Raw genomic sequence first — 23,219 nt, forward strand, 5'->3', positions numbered from 1 at the left:
CCTTTAAAGGTCATCTAGTTCAACCACACCTGCAGTGAGCAGGGAGGCCTTCAACTACATCAGGTTGCTCAGAGCCCCATCCAAACTGACCTTGAATGTTTCCAGGGATGGGGCATCTACCACCTCTCTGGGCAACCTGTGCTAGTGTTTCACCACCCTCACTGTAAAAAAATTCTTCCTCGTACATAGTCTAAATCTACCCTCTTTTAGTTTAAAACCATTACCCCTTGTCCTATCGCAACAGACCCTGCTAAAAAGTCTGTCCCCATCTTTCTTATAAGCCTCCTTTAAGTGCTGAAAGGCTGCTAATAAGGTCTCCCCGGAGCCTTCTCTTCTCCAGGCTGAACAAGCCCAACTGTCTCAGCCTGTCATCATAGGAGAGGTGCTCCAGCTCTCTGGTCATCTTCATGGCCCTCCTCTGGACTTGCTCCAACAGGTCCATGTCCTTCTTATGTTGGGGGCCCCAGAGCTGAACGCAGTACTGCAGGTGGGGTCTCAGCAGAGCAGAGTAGAGGGGCAGAATCACCTCCCTTGACCTGCTGGCCACACTTCTTTTGATGCAGCCCAGGATACAGCTGGGCTGTTGGCTGTGTCACCTTCTTAGAGGAACACACCTCAATTCTTTTGAGGTATTTCACCGGTGTTTCCCTCTTGGCTCCTGTTACCTCAGGATCCCCTGGCTCATCTACGTAAGACTTCAAGTGTGCGCCAGTGTACCCAGCACATCTCAGAGCAACAGGCTAAGGGCCCTCACTAGCACCCCATCCACCTAACCTTGGCATGTCATGCCACAGCTTGTCACGGGCAAGCCTGATACTATCACCCTCTCCCTTCAAGTCCAGTTTAAAGCTCTGTCAATAAGCCCCGCTAGCTCATGAGCAAAGATCCTCTTCCCCCTTTGAGAAAGTTGAATCCCATCTGACACCAGCAGGCCTGGTACCACGTAAACCATCTCATTATCTAAAAACCCCAAACTGTGTTGGTGACACCAGGCATGGAGCCATGTATTAATAGACTGGGTCCGTCTGTTTCTTCCAATGTCAGTTTCCGCAACTGGAAGGAGGAAAAAATAACCTCTGCTCCAGACTCCCTTACCAACCATCCCAAGGCCCTGAAGTCTCTTCTGATTGCCCTTTGACTACATGTTGCAGCTTCATCACAACCCACATGTTACAGCAATGATGGGTAGCAATTTGAGGGCCAGGCTAGGAAGTTTCCTAGTGATGTCCTCAACCCGGGCCCCAGGAATGCAGCAGACTTTCCCAAGAGGAGGACCTGTCTGGCATATTGGGCCTCTGTTCCCCTCAGAAGGGAGTCACCTACCACTATAACCCATCTTTTCTTCCTCATCCAGTAATTCAAACGTTTTTTGGAATCCTAAATTGTGTTTTACGCTGCTATAACTGAATTTGGAAGCAGGTATGTTTGCACGGGAGTGACAACATGCCAGGAGGAGGAAACGGTATCATCTAGTAATCACTAAGATAGGAGGAATTATTTAATTTTAGCATGCAGTTAAGCTCTAAATGGAGAAAATACAATTGACTTCATAAATCTCTACATATACACACATCTCTAGCAAATAGAGTTACCATTTATGAAAAGAAATGTCTTCCTGTCTCCAAATAGTAAATGATCTTGTAAATAAATCATTTAACAACAACAAAAATATCACTCCCTACAGGGAGTTGTGTAGCATATGGAAATGTCACAGTGTAGCAAAACACTGAAGTAGAAAAGATGTTGCAAGCAAAAAAGCTGTCTGGTATGGTTTGAGGAAAGATGACCTTCTCTAAGAAACCTGTCTACTTGAGCAGAGAAGGCAGGACCCTGGCTCACAGCCTGTCAGCACGCTCTCCACAGACCACAGAGCTGCTGTGTCTGGCTCAAGAAACTGCTCCACTGAACGTCTGTATTGCTGGGTCCAACAGGCTGCGAGTGCCCTCAAAGGCAAGACGCTGACAAAACACAGTGGTGGCACACAGAGGTGCCAGCAGGGCATATGTTATATGTTGTCTTGTAAGGCTCCTGGAAACCCAAAACGTTCAGATGGAGGTTAAGTCTCCTGAATACAGGTGTCTAAATTCCCATTATCCTCAATGGAGATTTACTCAGTGCAGCCAAGGGTTCAGCTCAGCCTAACACAGACAAGTAGTGTGAGGTCAGCTCAACCACTCACTGTGCTTGGGTACTGCAGTGACTACATCTTCTGCAGCTGCCAAGGGAGCTTAGACATGTTCTGCACATGCAGAGAACAGCATCACAGTGTAGCAGAGAGAAAAAACACAGAGATCCTGCATACAATTACATCATACATAATACACTCACAGGAGGCTATACCAATACAGAATATATTGTGCTGCTAGCTGGGTTTTAATAGTTTGCTGTGGTTTTTTAACTATAAATTAAAGGTTAATCATGACGGAAGAAGTCAGGGGGAATGGCAAAGTGACCTGGGGGCCTGCTCCTGCCTCAGGCAATGACAGATTCTGTCGTCTTCCATGCTCTAAACCCAGGAAGAGCTGAGGCTCCTCTGCTACCAGTCTGCTCCTCCTGGCCTTCCTGGAGCATTCAAGTCTGTCTCCATACGCCCTTTTGCCACCCACTCCTCCCTTAGCCTATGCATACCTTCCACAAAGCAGCAACATATGGGAGTCTCAATCTCCTTAATTTCTGCTTCAACTGCCATGTAAAAATCCCATAGTTGATGTATGTTTACATCACTTGAACCCCTCCATTCATGCCTGTATGAATGCCAGTGATTTACTTCCTGAAAATACTCCATTTTGTTCCCTAGTAAACTGCTTTTTCAAGGAGGAAATCAAAATATATTTATTATCACCCAAAGCAGCAATATCAAGAGGCCCACAAAGGGTTGTAGGTATCCTACCATATCATAAATACTGCAACAAACTCCAGTAGCATAACCAGAATGAAACAGGGCCTCTGCCCAATAGGTAGGTTTTACGAGCTCAGAAGGTCACCTTGTTCAGCCTACTTCAGGCCTTCAAACTCACCATAGCCTGACTGCCATCACCTGTGCCAGGGCCTTCAGTGTTCTGCAAAGTTTGCATAGATGTTTCCTCACCATGTTTACTGTGCGATTCCATTATCTCATCAGCACCCTGTAGAGAGAGAGGGGCAACAGTGGAAGTATTTGTATTATTAGTGTAGATGTGTAGTAGTATAGATGTGTAGTAATGTAGATGTGGCACTTAGGGACATGGTTTAGTGGTGGACTTGGTAGTGTTAGGTTTACAGTTGGACTCAATGATTCTAAAGATCTTTTCCAACCTAAATGATTCTATGATTATTGACTCGTTGTGCTAGAGAAGCCTCAAAAGGCAGCAGCTGCTCAACCTATGGTGGTCCTGGCCCAAAAGTATTCACTGAGAGAAGTTCTCTTATGCCTGTAACAATGATATACAGAAACAAACAACTGCAGCTATCACAACATTATTTGAGACACCATGAAGAACAGAGCAGAATGCCACCAAAATTGTAGCCAATTGGGTGTCTCAGATGCTGATCTACTCATGTACAAAGAGAACCTCTTCCACAAATCATCCTCCCAACAAAATGCACATTTTGCAGCCTTTCCAGGAATTAGTGAAACAAATTGATGCTACCAAATGTGCATTTCTATCTTTGGGGTTTTTGTCAGGCTAGAAGAAATTAATATAGAATCACAGAATCATTTAGGTTGGAAAAGATAGTTGGACTCAATGACCTTAAGTAAGATGTGCAACAGGAAAAGAGATTTTAAATGGAAGGATTTAGTGTGGTATGGAAGATGGAGGCTCTGAATAAGGCCATCATGTCCTGCATTTCTACAGTTCTCTTGCTTTCCATTTCCAGACTTCAGCAATACCTAGGACTTGTGCAGACCTTTTCCATAAAGATGAGTTCCCATCCCCGTGGAGATAAACCTGAGTGCATTACCTGAACGATGCCATCCGACAAGGTACCAGAAGACCAGGAGGTTGCACTGTCTTCGTTGTGCCTTTCATCATCTCTTTCTGAAGGCCAAAACCTTGCGTCTTTCTCTGTGACTGTACTTCCCTTTGAAAGCAGTAACAGCTCAACATTAGCTTGTGAACAGGAAACTCAAATATTCCTTCAGGCAATGTAAATTACCTTTAATAACACTTTGCTCTGTTTCTGCCTTGTTTATCTATCTTTATCGTGTTTCCCAAATCCCACCTCTTCCCTTGCTCTACAGCTCTGCTGCAAGATGAATGGCAGCTGGATGACACTGATAGTTTTCTCTAGAGACCTCAGAGTATCCTCATTTTTTTCACACTATTTAAAAAAATAAAAACCCAAGAAACCATCTTTCTCCTGTCCTGTCCCCTAAAAAGTCCTGTATGTAAAGAAAACTGCACCAATGAAGGTGCAGAATCAGAAACCTTGAAACTGAAGTGTTTGTATCAGAGTAGTAAGACACCACTTCTATCCAAGCTGTTTGGACTTCTTCGCACTACCTAGCCATGGAGTTTCATCCTTGCCTAGCCTAAAGTAACCCCTCTAAAACTCGTCACCTCTTTGCCACATTTCCTTTTGACTCTTGTTGCAAGGGTGTAGCAAAAGGCTAATTAATATCCATAGCGAGGACTTCAGAGAAACGGAGATTCTTCAAAACTTGGTTGAGGTCATGGTCCCTCCCAGGAGATGCAGATGACAGTAGCTGGTCACTACCAGCCTAGGCAGTCTGTGAACTGCTGTGCAAGAGGGGAGCTAGGCTACAAGCTCGCCAGCACTTCTGCACATTCCTGATTTCATTCAAATACATCTCGTTTAGTCCCTAAGGTGCAGGAAAGTGTGCAGAAAGTTTCATGGAATTTTTTTTTCTTTTTTCCAAAAGCTATTAACTTTATCATGAAACTTTACTCCCAGCTTTGCTCCTCTGCAATTCACCTGGGCATTCAGACTCCCCAGATTCAGAGCAACCTGTTGAGCAGTGTCCCCCAGTTTCTCCCATTCTCCCAGAAATCTCTCTTAACTTCATTCCCTATAGTCTGATCATGCCCTTTTTTTTCTTAAGCTCAAACATACAAATCATTTTGCTTGGGTTTTTTTAAGTTTTAGCACTTCAGAGGCTGTCTAATTCTGTCTGAACCCCACCTCCACATATAAACATTGGTATTTAAGCCCATATTTTGCCACTAACACTTCCATAAAGGAGATATTACTGTATAAGCAATCCCACCAAAAGCAGGATCACACATCATAGAATTGGTATTGTAATATTGGTAGGCTGGCTTGAGTGCAATTTCTTAGTATCCTGGAGTGATAGCAGATGTTTCAATTTGTTCTGAAGTATTTTGGATTTACACATTTTTCAGCACTTGTCCTGTACCAAGATCTTGTATCTTACATATACAGCTGTATATATAAGATATATACTGAACTCACCTTGCTGTGGAAAGAACAGTCTTCTGATTCTTCATCTAAGGAAGGTAGAAGAGACATCATTCCTCTTTTTTTCAACTATAAAAATACACAGAAAGAGACAGCCCAATTATTCATGACAAGAACAGTAAAAGCCTCTTCTCTTCTGCCTGTAAACCAGAAGAAAGTTACCACTTGGGGTCCACTTTTGGAGAAGCACTGAACATCTGCCACCCTACATTAAAGTAACTGAAAGCTGTAGGTACTAAGCACCTCTGAAAACTGGGACTTTTCTCTATGCTGTAATGTTTCAACATCACAGCTATAATTGGGACAAATTTCATTTTGCTCCATGAAAACAATTTACCGAAAATCCCAGAACAACTGATTATCAACAGAGCTACACATCAAGCATTTTGCTACTGATTGCTTGATGCAAACTTCTTGTTGGATCTGCTCATGCTAAAAAATAATCAGAGGCACACCTCTCTCCCACCTTCTTCTAGACATGCATCAAACTCAGTCCTTCTGGGACCATTCAGAAGCACAAAGGGGAGGAGAATTAGTATTGATTCACAGCTGCAGGGGTGCTCCTCTTTCACATGCCACTCCTCCTGGAAGAAGAAGGGTTATTTACCTTCCCTCTTCAGCTCTTGTAAGTGATTACAACGTGGTGCTCCACTTACCTGCTGACCAGAAACATCAGTCCCAATCAAGTCACTTTGTGCTAATCCAGAGGCTGTGGGTTCATCTCCTGACTCAGGCACTTCCTGCTGTAAGTGCTGGTGAAGCTCAGACATTGAATTCTTCATCCCGGTAAGGATATCTTCCTTTCTTTGGCACAGCTTTATGATTTCTTCTTTTACAGCTTCCATTTCTCCCTAAGGAGCAACAACATCTGTAAGCATCTGTTTTTTTACTTAACCAAAGAGTAACGTAACAGATGATACCAGTGATGCATCTTACTGGGACTGAGGCTATTTCCCCTTTTTCCTTTTTCCGGGCATAGGGACAGTTCCCCATTGTCACTGCAGGACATGTACAGATATATGCAAAACAGCAGCAACAGATTCAGCTCAGGACAGCACTTGCCACCTGTAATGCAGAAGTTGGTAGTCTGGAAGGAAATGTGAAAGGCTGGATAACTAATTCTAACTAGGTCCTGCATAGCCATGAGAATATGAGTTTCCTTCAGGACAGAGGGAATGCAGCTGGGTTGCATTACTTTGTGTGTCAGAGCAGGTGATGTTACTTCCAACTACCTTCTCTGGAAACCTGACACAAAACACTTGGGATAGTCTTGTTGAGGGCAAAGACAGCAATAAGGGTAGCTCAAGGTTGAGTCGTCTTTGCTGAAGCTGGCCTAAAAGAAGGAAACAAACCATTTGCTGGGTTTTAGTGACAAAACTATCCCATGTCTTTGAATGTGATATTGGGAGCAGTAGTCCCCAACAAAATAGAAGGAAAACACTTAAAGTTCTGCAGGGATTAAACAATAACACAAGTAACTCTGCACTAACAAAAGGGGAAATAAATCTATCTTGGTCTCCTCCCAGGCCATGACTATTGCTCTAGCTGGTGTTCTGCCCTTAGAGCTTTCTGCTAGGGCCTTTCCTTACCACCCAGTCTCCAGGTGAGCAAAGAAAGCACAACAAATAATAGAGTAAGACAGGGCAAGGAATAAAATGCCCCACTCCCTTCATTACTGAAAGTGCTAAAGCTCTTTGAAGCATTGTTCCTTGCTCAGAAAACTGAAACATGGCTAAAAATCCCATTGCACCCTGGGCTCAGTCCATCAGAGCAAGCTTTGATACTAGGTTTGAAATAATTCCACAACATGCTCTATCATGGTGTAAATAATGCTATGCAAGTAATAATCCATGAGAGCTGAAAACAGTAAGACTGCTGGTTCTGTCTCGACTACAGCTTCTTCTGTTAATAACACTAGTGTGGCTGCGTGACAGAGAATGTGGAGGCAGGAACCCCAGCAAATTTTCAAAGGACATAGGAACTCTGCTCAGACAAGGATGTTTTTTCCTTTTGTATACTCAAAAACATGGGGTAAAATCTTCCACAGGTAGAGGCAAGAAAAGGTCTTTGGAATGAAGAAACAGCCATCTATGATAATTTGGCATATTTTTATAAATGTCCACTAAGAACAGTATTTCTATTTGTTTCATTGCAGGAGGAGACTTTACAGCATACATTTACCAGCTACTGCTTTTCAATCTTAACTAGCCCAAAACCTCAGAAACCAAATCTTTATTAATATCACTTCTTCATCTGAAGCCCCTCCATGATAGGCAATTCCATTGCCCACTTCTATTCATGAAATGTTACAGTTGTGAAACAGTTTTTTTTCTAAAACAAGAGCTATTGAACAGAAAGTCCTATACTCAAAGACAAAAACAAGTAAGAATCAGGAAATGAGTCATGCTTAATACTAGCATCAAGCCTCCAACATCCAACCACCTGAAAGCAGAGCAGCTATGTACTTAGGAGCCTACTGAGTAATTATAGTTATTAGGCAAGTACAATGTATGTGTATTAACTTTACTGTGACTGACTGCAAAAAGCTGAGCATTTCAGAGGCACTTTATTAATAGTTATTACACTTAATTAGTAATTTCCTGAATTCTGCAATGCTGTCCTTAAAACGCACGTTATTTTTGCATTAAATAATCAATGCATCCACTACAGAAAGCAGCAAACTGCAGGGAGAAAAGCAACACATGTTTATCAGTTGATGAAAACAGTGTGGCGGTGAGGATGAGGAAAGGAGTCTAGAGAATCTAACCCTAACCAGAATCACCAAAAGTACCACTGCACAGTCAGTGATCAGAAATGGACTCAGTTCTCTCCTTATGCACTATCCCAAGCTGCTACCTCAGGAACATTAGCAGGATGCTGAGCACAGGCAAGCTATCAGGGCTGCATATTGTTTCACCAAAACAGCTGTCAGCTGTCATGAAAACAGTACTCTAAATTTTCCTTAGAAGTTGATATAGGTACAGATGACACATCAAAATCAATAAGGAGTGTATTATCAAAGATATACCCAACTTGCAAACTAATATTAATTGTAATATCTCTCGGTATATGTCAACTTATGTATGTGTAGTCACGTTATGGCATTCAATTGCTTGCTTGACTGTGGCGGGGAGGGAAGCGCACTGCTATTTCTCAGTGCTCTGCATCGTCGTAATTAGTCAGGACAAGTAACAGACATGAGGGGGGAAACAATGAAACCCACCTCTGGACAACGAGTCTTCTGAGCCAGTGGTTGATCTTCATGTGATATTTCAACCAAGTGGTTCTTTAAGAATTGTTTCAATTTTTCAATTTCTTGCTCACATTCTTCTGTTTTCTTTACAGCTTCCTGTGAAATGGTAATCCTCATAAATAATTCTGAATTAAATAGTACAGAAACAAACTAGTCAGTAATGCAACAAATATGTACTGAAGAGTACTGAAGCCTCCTTTGCATCTGTAGTTACATGTAAAAGAAACTCCGTTCTGCTAACTTTGCACAACCCTATCCTCACTAAGTTTATTATTCACTTGCTAAAGACAAACAAACTGCTCTATCCATAAGTCAAAGTATGGTGGGGTATTCTGACTAAGAGCACATCTTTGCTTACTCCAGAGTAGAGCTCTGAATTTGGCTATAAAATGTAAATGGAGCAAATTTAATCACATTGACTACAATTTAGAACAGGTTGGGAAAAAAAAAAAAAAAAGAGAAATTACAGGGTTTCATATCAAATTAGAAAGCCTACCTGATTTTTATTGGTGCTCAGGTCTTTACTGCCAGCTAGTTCTGCACTGACCAAAAATGAACTGTGCTGTACACCAGGCAGACACTGCAGCTCAGAGGATAAGCCAACCACAGTATCTGACAATTTGAATACTTGCTATAAAAATGATAAGTATTTCCACTTTGTGTGAGCTTCCTCTTCTTACATGGCTTATAGGAAAGCATATTATATGTTATAAACAGGCAAATTCACTTTTACTCATTTGACAGTGACAGCAAAATCTCATCAAGCCCCATGCTCTACTGTTCGTGCAGAAATTGGCAATCTCCCCACACACATTGCTCATGTTTGTCAGCCACAGCCTGTCACAATGTCTCAGGTAATTAAGAAATTGTTACATCTACAAATCAGATATTTTGTGAAAACATTTAATTTGTGGAACATTTAGTGGTTCTGTGTTTTCTGAACCATGGGCTGAGAACCAAAGTATATCTAAGGACTATTCCTCAGGTGTCTGCAAAAGGTAATGAAGAAAATGCAGCCTACTGTCAACAGGCTTGAACTTACTCTGCTGATAGCAGCACCTGAACTGCCTGACAGGTTGAAAAATCTCTCTGCAATGCATGCAGACTCTGCCTTTCAGAGCAAAGAGTCTCTCCTCCTATGAACAGTGACAGTGTCATTTCTTCAGTCACTTCACTGCAGCACTCCCTCTCAATAAAACACAAACGAATAAGGTTCTAAATGATTTTTTTTTTTTTTTTTTTTACTTTCAGGTTTTAAAAGGAAGAAAAAACTATTTTCCCCACTTGGGGAAAAAAAAAAAAAAAGCCAAATTGGAGAGGAAGATATTTAATTGTGGCCTATAATCTTAATGCCATAGCTAGAATGGCAAAGAATCAGAGGAGGGAAAAAACAGTTGGTCTTCTCCTGTTCAGTTTTAATGAGAAACTAAAAGTCCTTCTAAAAGAGAGATTGTCTTACCCATACCTTCATTTCCACATGAATAGGACTGTTTAGTATAGGTAAAATGCGTACTACCTCAAATTTCCTTGATTAACTACAGAATATGAATATTTTGTATATAGACTCCAATGTCTTCTGTCACAGGCCAATATGTGAATATAGCCACTTGCCTGAAGATAACTCATCTGTTCCCTGCCTTCCACTGAGGGGCAAAAAATTTTATTTTATCCTTTTCCTAGTATAACATAAATTATGTCATATATGTGGGACTGAATCTCTTCCTAGAAGTGTTGCCTCTCTTTTGAGTTATTTCCTGCTTAACATTTGCTCTTTACTTTTCATACTGTGGTAATACTAGAAGACGTTCCCATGGAAAAGGCCCACCTGCCCGTAGCGTACATGCAGGCAGGCACTGTATTTGATATGGAAGAGCTTACTGAAAATGAGCACAGTAAATCATTAAATATGCAAATACTGCCACTCTCATGCACAGAAAACCGGTAGAAGCAGCTGCAGCTTCCAGCTCCTCTTCCGGGTGACGTTATTTAGGTAGCAATAGGTGTGGTACTTGACAGGCCGTAATAAAAAAAGAGGGCAACATTCAACACAGATCTAAGTCACTTAACATCCTGCCCCAAAGCATTTACACTACCTATTACAGGTTTTGTTTCTGTTATGCTTTCTCAGGTGTTACACTGCAACTTAATTATACAAAAGTTACTAGTGCAATATCCTGTTGCATCATAGATAGCAAGATATGGGCAAACACTAAAATTTCAAAACTAATCCTCAGGAAAAAAATAACTATGTATGTATTTGTACAGGAAGTTTGCTTCCCATTTGCTTTCCTCTCTATCAGGATACTTACTACCTTTCTAATGCAGCACTCAAAATGCCATCCTTTAATAGCTTTATCCTTTGTTATGTCTTAGCTGGTGCTAGACTTGTATTGTAGTACTTCTGTTTTCAACCCATTCAACAGGACTGGAAAATCTTTTTTGCACAGTTTGATATCCTAGCTGCCAAGAATTGCAATTTTTCCAATCTGTTTTCTCACAAAGAAATTTCACTCAGCTACAGATTGTTGGATGCCTGTAAGATAAAGGCAAATGGTGAGTAAAAAAGGTTACAGCTGTTTCAAAAAGGAGAAGAATCTAAACCTTGACCTAATGCTCCACATAAACTGGTTAGAAGTCTCATGATAACACTTTATAATTGCAAAGCACCCTGTTCCTGATGGTTTTAAAGTGTTTTCAGTAACTCTCTGAAAAAGGTACGTTTTACCACATCCATCTTTCAGACATAAGTCATTTCATGGCCTTAAAAAAAAAAAAAAAAAAAAAAATTGAAAAAAAAAAAAAAAGATTGTAAGGATCATATGGGTCTCGCGTGGTCATTGCTTTTTTCCAAACTCCAAGCAGGCATTAGTCATGTAGCATGTTTGAGTTTTTCTTTTGGTATGGTGCTTTTAATTTCACAAACTGAAAATTGAAGATGGAGATTAACATTTTACCTTTGACTTGTGTGTGCCTGGCCTCCGAAATGCCCAGTAATAATTTATGTGTTCTAAAGCACTCTGCTTTACTTTAACAGGTTTGGAAAACCAAATCAGCAAAGATATCATATCATTTTTCTAGGTGCTGCTATCATCCTGCCAAGAAATGGATGGGTCACATGAGAATTTTCATACATCTGCTAACATGGGAACATGCATAACCGAACTCCAGATTGCCTCCACGTATATCTACCCTGGGCAATGGAGCGTGATGCAGGTATCCCTGAAGTAAAACCTTCCTGAGCTGGTGCAAACACATTGCTCAGTGAAGTGCTGCAGAGATACCACTTCAGGTTTGGAGCCAGCATAGCTGTTTCATAACTCATACTGCCCATGAGTTAACGCTCATTGACCCTGCTGGCACTGCCTTCTACTACAGCCGTGTGTCACACCAATGCTGTTATATCACTTCTGTTTCCAAACCTGGTCTGGCCAACAGCATCTCCAAGCCCCCTGTCACATGTTCACTTATGCAGACACATCCTTGCATGGGGCCTTCTGAGGGCAGGAGTTGGCCTGCCTCAAAACAATGAATTAACCAAGCGACAGTGGTAGAAAATGGTCACTTTCCTGGCTCACTGATTTGGGAAGATCATGTCCAGTAAAAGACTTTCTGCTGACAGCAATTTCTATCTAATGTCTGTCAACAAGAATTTCCATGTTCAAGGTAAGTTTAATGACTTGAATTTTGCAGATGTAAGCACCTGCATGTAACACTGGACTTCAATCATCAGTTGTGCAAACCCAGGTCATAAGACACTTGGGCCTTCATTTCTTCTACAATATGCTAAAACACATGGTGTCTGTTGTGACTGAATTGGAAAACTGAAATGAATTTCAGTACTATCCAGTGTGCCTTGTTATAGTAGCAAATTACACAGAAAAAAAACAGAACAAAAAAATCCTCAAGCCATTACATAGAAGATGAAGTAGGTGTACTATATGACTGTAAAAACAATATTGTCTAGTGATCAAAATTATTATAAAATAAAGGTGGTTTAGGTGACAGTGAAAAAACCCCAAATCAATTACCTCCAGTAGGTCATTTTGTTCCTTAGTAATTTTTTCTAATTTCTTCAATTCTCTCAAGAGTTGTCTTGCTCTTTGGAAGACTGAGAAAGGTTGCGTTTTCACCCCTGGTAACTGAAGTGCTTCCTCGTAGGACTGTATATGAACAATGGTCTTCTGCATGGGACCAACATGGTCAAGTATTACCTATTAGGGTACAGGATAGATGATGGATGTGATACTGAGTTGGAAAAAATCAACACAGAAAATTTATACTACTGTCATAATGTGCAAAAGTTCTCTTTGGTAAGTTTCCTATTTAAGAAGCAAGAATATTTTAATCTTGGAACAAATAAGTGAAAATCCGTGGTGAGGTTGTCTAAAGCAAGACGAAGATAACACATTTACAATGCTGCTTTTTCTGCATACACATACATGAAGTTCGCACAGTGACAAAAAAAGGGTCACATTCAGATTAGTTACTATTTACTAAGCGTGTCATTTCAAAGTAGCACATCTTTGGCAGCAAAGACAGTTAAAAAACTCGTGCAAACCCTTTGATGTCACTCTAGCCATATCTGGTTTTTCTTTTTCTGTGCTGCGAACCAGCCATGAAATGTCCTATGTTAAAGCTAGTCATTTTATGATGGTCCTATAAACAGTCTTATCAACGTAGCTGAGATGATGAACCTGGATGGAAGCCAGGAGAAACCTCTGAAGATGGCTTTCCTGTCAAAGACAGCATTTCATATCACAACACCCCGAGCGGATGCACAGTTTACTATCACCTTTATCAGTTTTGAATGAACAGAAATGTGCAGTTTCATACCACAATACGTGTTTTATGGAAGACTCAGTGATCAGCTTAGGAAAGACAGAATGGCAATACCAACTCACAACTTCTTGGTTCTAAAGAAACATGAAATCCTACTGAGATATCATTCAGCTGGGAACTTCAGAAGAAAAAAAAAAAATGAGTACAAACCACCTACGGGCCTTTTAATTACAAATATTTTTGTTAAATCCCCTTTCAAGAAGATTTCATTTTAAAAGGCCCCAACTGGAATAGAGATGCTTATTCTCTCATTTGTAAGCAGCCTGTATCAGGAATTTTTTGTTATTAGCGTACTACCCAGGCTTCAATTTAAAATAAGGAAGTAGGTGAACATAATTTTCCAGAATAAATATTACTGTAGTTTTTTCCATATAATGTAGCCATTACAAAATCATTCTCTGGATAACAAAGCTATGAGAGATATGATGACATTTTTATCCCTCCCCTGAAACTGAACCCATGCTTTCTGCATTTCAGTCAGCTAACAATGTGGACTGTATGTGGTATAAAAGAAAAGATACCATAATGCTTTGCTTTACTTCACTCAAGCAGAGAAAGGAAAACCATCTGGCCAAGGTAATTTGCAGTGAAGTCCCTGTATGATGAAATGGTTTTATGGCAAGTCACTCCGGCCTATGTTTCCAGAAACACCTGCTAAATTTTGCCTCCATTTTTGGAAAAACAGGGCCTGATTTTCAGACTACTTACTGTTTGATGCTAAGCAGAGTGATGTGCAGCAAGTGTCTCTGAAAGTCAGGCCATAAACTTTCCATAAATGGAGACAGTCAAATATGGCAGGTATGTCTGACAACACATAAATTATGTACTTGAGTTCTCTATGGGCATGTTCTCAATAGTGCTTTAATTTCAAATGTTTTCGTTCAAACCATGACTGTGCTTCTTGAAGGGATCTCCCAACAGTCTCACCTTAGGTTTACATTGAGCAGTTGTCTTGGACCAAGCAAACTGGATTCCTTTCAAATAAAACTAAAGCATAAGTTACTCTCCAGAAGAGCCTCTGAAGACACCCAGCCACTAATGGATATCCATTCTACAGGATCAGTCCAAAGTAAGCCCCCAGGACACATACAACACAGGTATCGGGTCCTCTGCATGAACTGTTTTGCCTTACCGATGTGCTCCTCTTGGATTGCACTACTTGCTACTGTAGAAACATGTGGCCAAAATCATGACTGAAATAATATTTTCAGTCTTTGATTTGAGAGTTAGAATTTGTGTGATACTAACATTTCAAAGTCATATACTAAAAACTTGTTCATGGTAGTTTGCCGCCACAAAACAGCCTTATGCTTGTGAAAGCATATTTATGCTAACTTATCCATAAATATATAGGGAAAAAAACCTATATAGGAGTTTTCACAGACCTGTCCATGTTTAAGTTGGTCTTGAGGAGAAAATTCTAACAGATCTTCTGATGACAGGATTGTCTTCATTTTGGCAATGTCCTTCTCAAACGCTTTCACGTGAGATTCAATGGCATCCAATTCCTAGATTTTGGGAACAAAGAGAATATTCGTAGATAGTACAAATACCAAAGCCAGCTTGCATTTCTGCCTTTCACTTAAATTTAAAAAGAAATACTGAAAACCAAGTGCAGCATATGCAGGATATGTTAATGGTTGCTACCAATCAAAACGCTCATTATTACAAATTATGCATCATCCTAACTTCTGGAGGAATTAGGTATCTAAGATCACCCTGAATACAGAATTGAAATATCCTTGAAAAGTCACATTATAAATGACCAGTAGTGAGAAGACACTTTTCCAGTGGTGATAGTTATCAGCATAGGAAACCGGTCTCATTACACTGTTGCAGCTTCCTATATGAAGGGTCTTAGGTCAGATGGAAAATGGATCCACATACAGTACAGCTGCTTGTGAACTCTCATGGAGATAGAGTCACAGAATATATTGGGTTGGAAGGGACCTTGGGAGGTCTCTGGTACCTGTCAGAGCAGGTCGTTTAGGGCCTGATCCTGTTGAGATTTGGGTATCTCCTGGAATCAGGATTTTACCCCTACTTTGGGCCCCTGATCTGGTGTTTGACCAATCTCACTGCAAAAACAATCCTTCCTAATATGTAGATGGAACTTCCTTTGTTATAATTTGGGTCTGTTACTGCTCATCTTCTCTCTGCACACCCCAAGAAGAGTCTGGTTCTAACTTGTCTATAGTCTCCCATTATGTAGCAGCAGACAGCAGTAATACCCCCACCCCCAAGCTGTCTATTCTCCAAGCTGAACTGACCCAGGTTTCCCCCCTTTCCCCCTACATCCTGTGCTACAGGTCCCAGCCACCTTGGTGGACTCGCTCCAGGTATGTCTATGTCTTTCTTACACTGGGAAACCTAAAACTGAGCACAGCACCCACATATGATCTCACAGGTGCCAAAAAGAAAGATCGCTCTCATGGACCTCTCGGCTACACTCTTGCTTAGGCAGCCCAGGATGCTGTTGGCGTTCTTGTTGCAAGATCACGCTGCTGTGTCATGATCAACTTCTCGTCCACCAGAACCACTGGCCCTTTTGGCAAAGCTGCCTTCCAGCTGATTGGCCCCCAGCTTTTACTGGTATTTGGACACGTTCCCTCCTGGGTGCAGGACTTTGCATTTGCCTCTGTTGTACTTCATGAAGTTCCTGTCAGCCTGTTTCTCCAGCCTGTCCAGGTGCCTCTGAATTAGAGCCCTACCCTCCAGCACGATAAGCCCTTTTAATTTGCCAGTCAACAAGTCCTGCCTTTCTCCTCCTAAACAAGGAATTTCATTGATACTCCTGAACTTTACAGCTTAATTAGATACCAAACACCTTCTGATGGTTTGTTTCCAAACAATTAATTTCCTCACTTGGCACACCTACTAAAACCAGCACACCTTTTTTCTATGCAGGCAATGTAAGCTGTATTTCATAAAATATGATGAAGCTCTGATAAAAGGCACTTATAGATCACCCAAACTTACATCAGCCACATGCTGGATCTGTGGAAGAATCTCTGCTATCTCATGCTGTAAAGTTGCTACTTGATCATCTATTTCATTTAGCTGTTGCATTACAGTGTCTGTTTGAAAGACTGGTGTTAGCTCTTCCAGCTCCAAGTAAACACTGTGTAGAAGATTTTGCTTTTGCTCTGAGTCTTCCAAAGCCATCTGGAGACAAAATAAGAGCTTAGTTTGATGCACCAATGGTGAGCATGAAAGTTTCACAGAGGTTAGGACCAGAAGGAATCAGTTTTAATTTCCTGTATGTCATTATCCATTGCATATATTCCCAAAAGCTTAGTTCAGACCAAAACCCTCCTAAAGGAACTGAACTGCTGTATCCTGCAGGCAGAAAACTGAGGGACTGATGCCATAATTTTAAGGTAATCAATTAGATAAAATAAGTCTCCATGAGGATGACAAAAGGCACGAAGAGGAAGATTTAAAACTCAGAGAGAGGTCCCACCCCCAAAAAAAGAAAAGTATGAGATCCTGGAGAAGATCCCTCTCCAGCTCCCGTGCCATGGTCAGGCTGAGCCCAACTACATAAACAAGACATGTCAGCCAGACACCTGAAAAAGGTTTTCTGCATACCACCCTGCAGGCAGCAGATGTAACAAAATGCTCCAGTTGTGCATGATGGGAAGATTCTTCCCATCTCCTGCAGCTAACTGGATGAGCTTTTGGATTAATTACAACAAATGTCTTCATGAAGAACAGTGAGGGTTGCAAGAAATGCATGTGATCCACTGAAGGAAAGGACTGAATGCACGTCTCAATTCTAATGCAAGCCTTGGGTGCATTTCCAAATCCACTAGTTTCCCAGCCCAGAACACATAAAACACCCCAAACCACAAATGCAGAAGACAATAAGCTTTTGTCACAAAAATGTTCACAGATTTTGGAAATCACAGTCTCCCCACTGTGGCTACATGCTCTGTAACATATCGGTCCAGAACAGTCAGCTACTTCCTGTAAGGAATTCTTATTAGTTTTAGTACAAAAATCTATGTTCAGAGCACCAATATTCTCTCTTGGCCTAAGCCAAGGAATGGACATATAGAAAACTTGAATTTCAAATACAAAATTGCCAGAAATCCTCTTGGCACTTGCATGGCCCTAATCTTCCCTATAATATTACAAACATTTGATTCTTGAATTTACCAATCAGAGTTACCTTGAAGAAACAGTGAGAACTGCCTTCCAAATCACAATTCACTTCAAAGTTTCCATCTAACACACAGACATCAGTATACCACTTTATCCTTTTCGTATCACATACAGACAATACAGAAAGAACCGTATGTATTCAGGCAGTAAAAACTGATTATAGCCACACAATAGGGTAACAAAAGACAATCGTACATTTTTGGAAGAGAGATGTACTACAGTTCAGTACTTTCACAAGATAGATATGACCAACACCGAAAAGTATCTATCTATATTTCATGAGTGTCAACTAGAACTATTTTTCACTTAAAGGATTTATTGAAAATGGTAAATTATTTATGTCAGTAAGACTTAAGAATGCAAAATTGTGTCTGTACAGAGCAAACAGTTCTAACAAGATCATATATCTGCATTAACGCTTACCTGAAGGTCATCAGTATGTTTGCGTAAGCTTTTTGCAGAGTCATTTTGAGCATCTGCTCTTAGCAAGCAGTTGGTGTTTTCTATCCAATCTTTCACATTCTTCAAGAGTTCATTGTATTCTTCCATCTTGTTGGCAGCCTAGGAAATGACAGGATTTTACAAAAAGGCACAAACGCATTTCTATTCACTGTATAGGATAAACACATCTATGGACAAGATTAAAAGAAAACGGGATGCATTTTCATCAAAGTCAGTTAAATTAGTATGGTGAAATAAAGATCATAATTTTTCTTAAACAGTTTCAAGATTTCAGCCTATCTCCTCTAATCAAAGGTAGTTTTGGTGCTTACGTGCTTACATGCTTACATTTCATGCGGGCATTGTTGTGATTTATATGGCAATGTTACTTTAATAGATAGCCCATTAGCAGAGTTATAGAGAACCATCTCATCACCCATCCAGGGGCATGAATTCCCCATGCTAACCCCCATCAACCATGGTGCAGAGCCGGTATTTTGGGGTAGCAGCTGGAGGTGATGTTTGCCACTCCAGAAACTCTTAGCTACAATAAGCCAATGCACCTACAGCAGGCTTTTCACTCTTTATTCGAGAGCCTTTGATGAGGTTTTATACAAAGCCTTTATTTTATTTTTTATACGATGTGCTTTTTTTTTAAACTTTTACATTTGCATCTACCTTGTTTAAAATGGCAGTTCTGCGCTCAGCAAGTTGTGAGACCTGTTGGTACTGCTGAAGGGGGGTCACTAAGATATCCATCAACTCCTGTGCATGGCAGGAATCCTGCTCTACTATATCATGCACTTCTGCATCCAGTTCATTGAGTTTGTAATGCCAAAGGTCCAGCATATCCCAGATTTGCTGCATGTGGAGAGAGGGGAAGTGAAATATAAGGTCAGGCTCAAAGATAACAGCAGAGTTATTTGTTCTTCATGTGGGGCATGTGGAATTGTAAAGATTTTGGGACTGATATGACGAGAACAGAACACTTTGCATCTACTGGTGTAATTCACAGTTGAAAAACCCACATATTTTCCTGGGAGAAAGAACTGGTAAAATATTCACCAGCTAAATGCTTGCTTGTACTTCTTTTACAGACATAAAATGAATGGAGGGCCACTTTATGCTCCTGCTAAACCAGGCTCTGTAGAAAGAACCAAAAATCTTTTAACACCTGCAAAATTTTTTTGGCAAGATTACCTTCTGAACTTCTTTGGCTTTTGCAATGTTTTCACTCTTCTGTTGTAACATCTTTTCAATAGCTTGAAGGCCATTATTAATAGTTTCTGCTTTTCTTTTCAGCACATACTGAGGAGAGCTCTGCAAGATTTCAAAGCTAACCTGTCAGAGTAAAGAGAAAATGATAGGGGAGATTACAAAGATCTGTTTGTTTCTGTGCACCACCTCACCAAAAATATTCGAATTCTTTTTATGTTTCTCTTGACAAGTCACTTAAAAACACAGGTATGGAATTACATTTGCAGGGAGAAGCATTAACGTGAGCAGGTTTAACATTTACGTGTTGTTCAATAATTTCCTCTTAAAGATGACTGGTCAAGAAAGGCAATCCCTGAAGAAACAAAAAATAAGACACTGCAACTCTCTGGGTGCTTTACTTCAGCTGCCCCTGTTCTAATCTGTAACAGGACAACCGTGCTGTATTGTGGATTTAGATTCATGCTGTAAGAAACCTAGAAGACACCTTTATGTCTCAGCTGACAGCTATTACATCCATGTAAGAAATAAGGGAATATGGAAGTGCATCAATATATAGTGAATTTCTAAATTTAAATGTAGAGATTTATTACTAAAATAAAAGGCTCTGAGCCCCATGAAGTATGTGGAACTTAATTTTACTCTGCAGAACTTCACAGAAATGAAAAATAGGCACACTGGAGGGCCTGATTTTCTATGTAAAAAGAAAAACTCTCAAATAAGATGAAGTTGAGTAATTGCCTGAGCACAGAACTGAACGACACAGTCAGGTACCAGATTACTATGGACTAGATGAAGTGCAGGGATTGAGAAAGTCCTTGCTCTTAGCCCAAAGTGGTGTCTTTTCTTACTAAACCCTGCTAGCTGTTAGCGTCAGCCAAGCATGAGGAAATTGTTAAATCATGGTAAATTCTTCGTGTGCTGCAGCCCTAGGATTTAAGGGGCATATACACACTGCACAGCTTTATGCTGCATTGATGCAAAAGATTTCTAGCTTAGTAGTTATTCTGGCTTGAAGCTCTTTATACTGAAATGCTTCATCCTTTTTGTGGGAAGAGGAATTAAGATCATTATTCAGTTAATAAATTATTTATCCATTTTTATTTCTTAATTTTCTTAACATTTATTATTATTTATAGATTCCAACATGTACTGTCAGACCAATATAATAATACCAACAGTAAGGTATTCTTTTGATAAAATTGCATTAATCAAAATAAATATATAGCAAAAAGAACTACAGTGCTCCACTCAAATACTCATGCTTATACAGAAAAGCTATGAAGCCCAGTTTGTACTTAGTGCCTAAGACTCCTTGGAAAAAGGAACTCAGACTGTAGTCACTGAACACTTGACCATTACTACTACCCTGGACTATACCAAACATGAAAAATTACTGATGTTTGTAGTGCTAGTGTCCAAAATAGAAGAGAAACATCTATGAATGATGCGACACAGCTGGAAATGAGAAAGCAAACCAAGCATTGACTTCATAACTTCCCTCAGAAAAAACGGTGCATCTGTCAATGCTCTGGTCATTGGTAGGGCAGGATTTCAATTTCAAGACTTCTTATTGGGATAAATTTATTATATTTTTCACATAAAATGCATGGCATTAGAAGTTCAATTTATTGTCATTTTTAGGTTAGCAGATTTATTAGAAAGCAGAATCCCATTAAAATATGACAAGTTAATTCAATTTTACACATACTGGTATCTCCTAGTATGTAACTAAACTGATCTCCACTTCCACTAAGTTTTATTTTGTTTCCTAAATGCATTTAAAAAAATTCCAAGATAGTTTATTTTTTTTTCCACTACCTAAATATGAAAAACAAATGTTATCTAGTTTCCAGGACCAGCTTTTTCACTCCAACGTATAATGTGTGCATTGGGATAATCTTTTAACTCAGTAACTGAAATAGTAAACAACAAAAAAACCCCAAAGCATAAATAAATACTGTTTTACTTCTCTCCTCCTCCTCTCTCCTACCCAGTTGTTGGTTCTAAAAAGACGGGTTCCATTTTGAAACAGAAACTACAAAGTTAACCGAATTAAAACTAATAAGCTGTAATGAATATGTCTCTAAGTATTTAATCCAATATAAAATGAATGAATAATCTGATAGACACTAACAAGCAACTGGATTTCAAAATCATTTTATCAAACTCTCAAGTTTTATCAAACTTTCAAGTTTTATCAAATTAACTGAGATTTAGCTTTTAAAATTAGCATTAAACAGTATTATTTCTGAAACGAGAACTGAAAGATTTTTTCTTTTTAAAAGTAACACAAATGAATAAATAAGAGTGATAATTATTATACCAGACCAAAATCTGACCCCAAACTTACAGTATTACTCCATTTTCCTTTAATTTTGCTTTCAGTTAACTGTTTATACCCGCTATAGATAGAAAACATTGCAAAAAGCCGAGGCAATGTTATTTAGTTTTTTTAAATTCCCTGCCTGCTTTTAAAGGAATGCAACCATGTCCTGAGGGGTGGTATAAAGAACCATACCATGATACCCTACTATGTGTGCAAATTAGATAAAAATCCAGTTTCAAAGTCATCTTTTAACTCAGTTTTGAAACTATCTTCTCAGTTAAGCTATACAAACTTCCCAATCAACTTTGACTATTAGTTCAGTTTAAGAATCAGACTGGATAGAAGACACGATCCATATCACATCCAAGATTTATTGCTGTGGTGGTTTTGCCATGTCCTCTTTTAATGGAAAAGAAAAATATTATATTCACACTGCTTACTCTAAGGTTATCCTAGGAGACAGTTAACATGAGGAATGTTTCCTCATGCATTCATTTTCACCAAGGAAAATGCAAATGAAAATAATCAATGTTTCAAGCTGAAATTTATAGTTACAACATTCATCAAATATTGCTATACTTATTTATAAATTACAAAAAAATAAATATGAAAATTACATCAACAGTTACCTTGTCTTCTAGGTCTTGCAATACTTTCTTGCAGTCCTCCAACTGTGTTTCAATCTCTGCAGGGACTATTGTATACATTTCAGAATACTTGATCCGGAGTTTCTCCATGATATCCTTTAGAGTCTGGCTTTGTTTACCAATCACACTCTGAATCTCCTACGAAATTAAGAATAACTTCAGCAGTTTTACCCAGTTTTTAGTGAGTGCATGTGCACATGTGTATACGTACATATGTATATAGACACATACATACATATTGTGTGTTAGATTTCCTACCATGATTATGATTTGGAAAAGCTGTTTTTGTGATATCAAACCTAATTTGACTACCTCTGCAAGCAGATTAACTTTGAGAAATACTCACTCATTTAATCAAATGATGCTTTTCAATCTGTAAGAATTAATTAAACTTGATACTACTCCATGTCAGGCAACTGACGCACTGATGTTTACTGACAGGTATAGCAATGTAATCATTTAAAGTGCTCCTATGATTAAATGTTAACCTTTGTGTTCTCCCTTTTGCCAAAAGTGCATTCTCTCTTTGAAAGATGTTTAATAGCCAACGTTCATTCCTTCATTATTATAAACAACACAAAGACCACAAAAAGCAACAGGTTTCAAGCTGAAGTGTCTGCTTTCAGGCAATTATGCAGAGCAGCACAGCAGGCTCCTTTCAAAACAGTAGTTTCCAGTTCTGCATAAAGAATGTAGGTTTATAAGATAAAAGAAACTTGAACAACTCTCTACAGCCTGTGGCCTAGAAATAAAATCCAATCTAAGTCCTCTTGCAGAAAGAATGAAGAAACTCATTTGTTTCGAAGGTTTTCTAGAATTTCAAGTTGGAAAGTTCTGTTTGTTTGCTTTATGGTTCCTTTTCCCAATGCTCAGCTGTTTGAGAAACTCAAATGTTAGCTCAAGTTAT

At 39.6% G+C, this 23,219-nt stretch overlaps 1 protein-coding gene across 7 annotated transcripts in view; it reads right to left on the reverse strand.

The window, feature by feature from the left end:
- Positions 1-23,219, reverse strand: part of SYNE2 (spectrin repeat containing nuclear envelope protein 2) — a 197,714-nt gene that overhangs the window by 78,562 nt on the left and 95,933 nt on the right. For all 7 annotated transcript variants that reach the window (XM_052783400.1, XM_052783405.1, XM_052783402.1 and 4 more), the window contains 12 exons: positions 22,295-22,450; positions 19,322-19,462; positions 18,800-18,982; positions 18,104-18,241; positions 16,493-16,678; positions 14,899-15,021; positions 12,703-12,885; positions 8,645-8,770; positions 6,078-6,272; positions 5,416-5,490; positions 3,943-4,062; positions 3,018-3,125 (listed from right to left, as the gene is read on the reverse strand). In XM_052783400.1, the coding sequence (XP_052639360.1) occupies positions 3,018-3,125; positions 3,943-4,062; positions 5,416-5,490; positions 6,078-6,272; positions 8,645-8,770; positions 12,703-12,885; positions 14,899-15,021; positions 16,493-16,678; positions 18,104-18,241; positions 18,800-18,982; positions 19,322-19,462; positions 22,295-22,450 (1,734 nt within the window). The remainder of the gene's footprint in view (positions 1-3,017; positions 3,126-3,942; positions 4,063-5,415; positions 5,491-6,077; positions 6,273-8,644; positions 8,771-12,702; positions 12,886-14,898; positions 15,022-16,492; positions 16,679-18,103; positions 18,242-18,799; positions 18,983-19,321; positions 19,463-22,294; positions 22,451-23,219) is intronic.

The sequence above is a fragment of the Harpia harpyja genome, chromosome 3 (assembly GCF_026419915.1).
Source record: "Harpia harpyja isolate bHarHar1 chromosome 3, bHarHar1 primary haplotype, whole genome shotgun sequence".
Lineage (NCBI taxonomy): Eukaryota > Metazoa > Chordata > Aves > Accipitriformes > Accipitridae > Harpia > Harpia harpyja.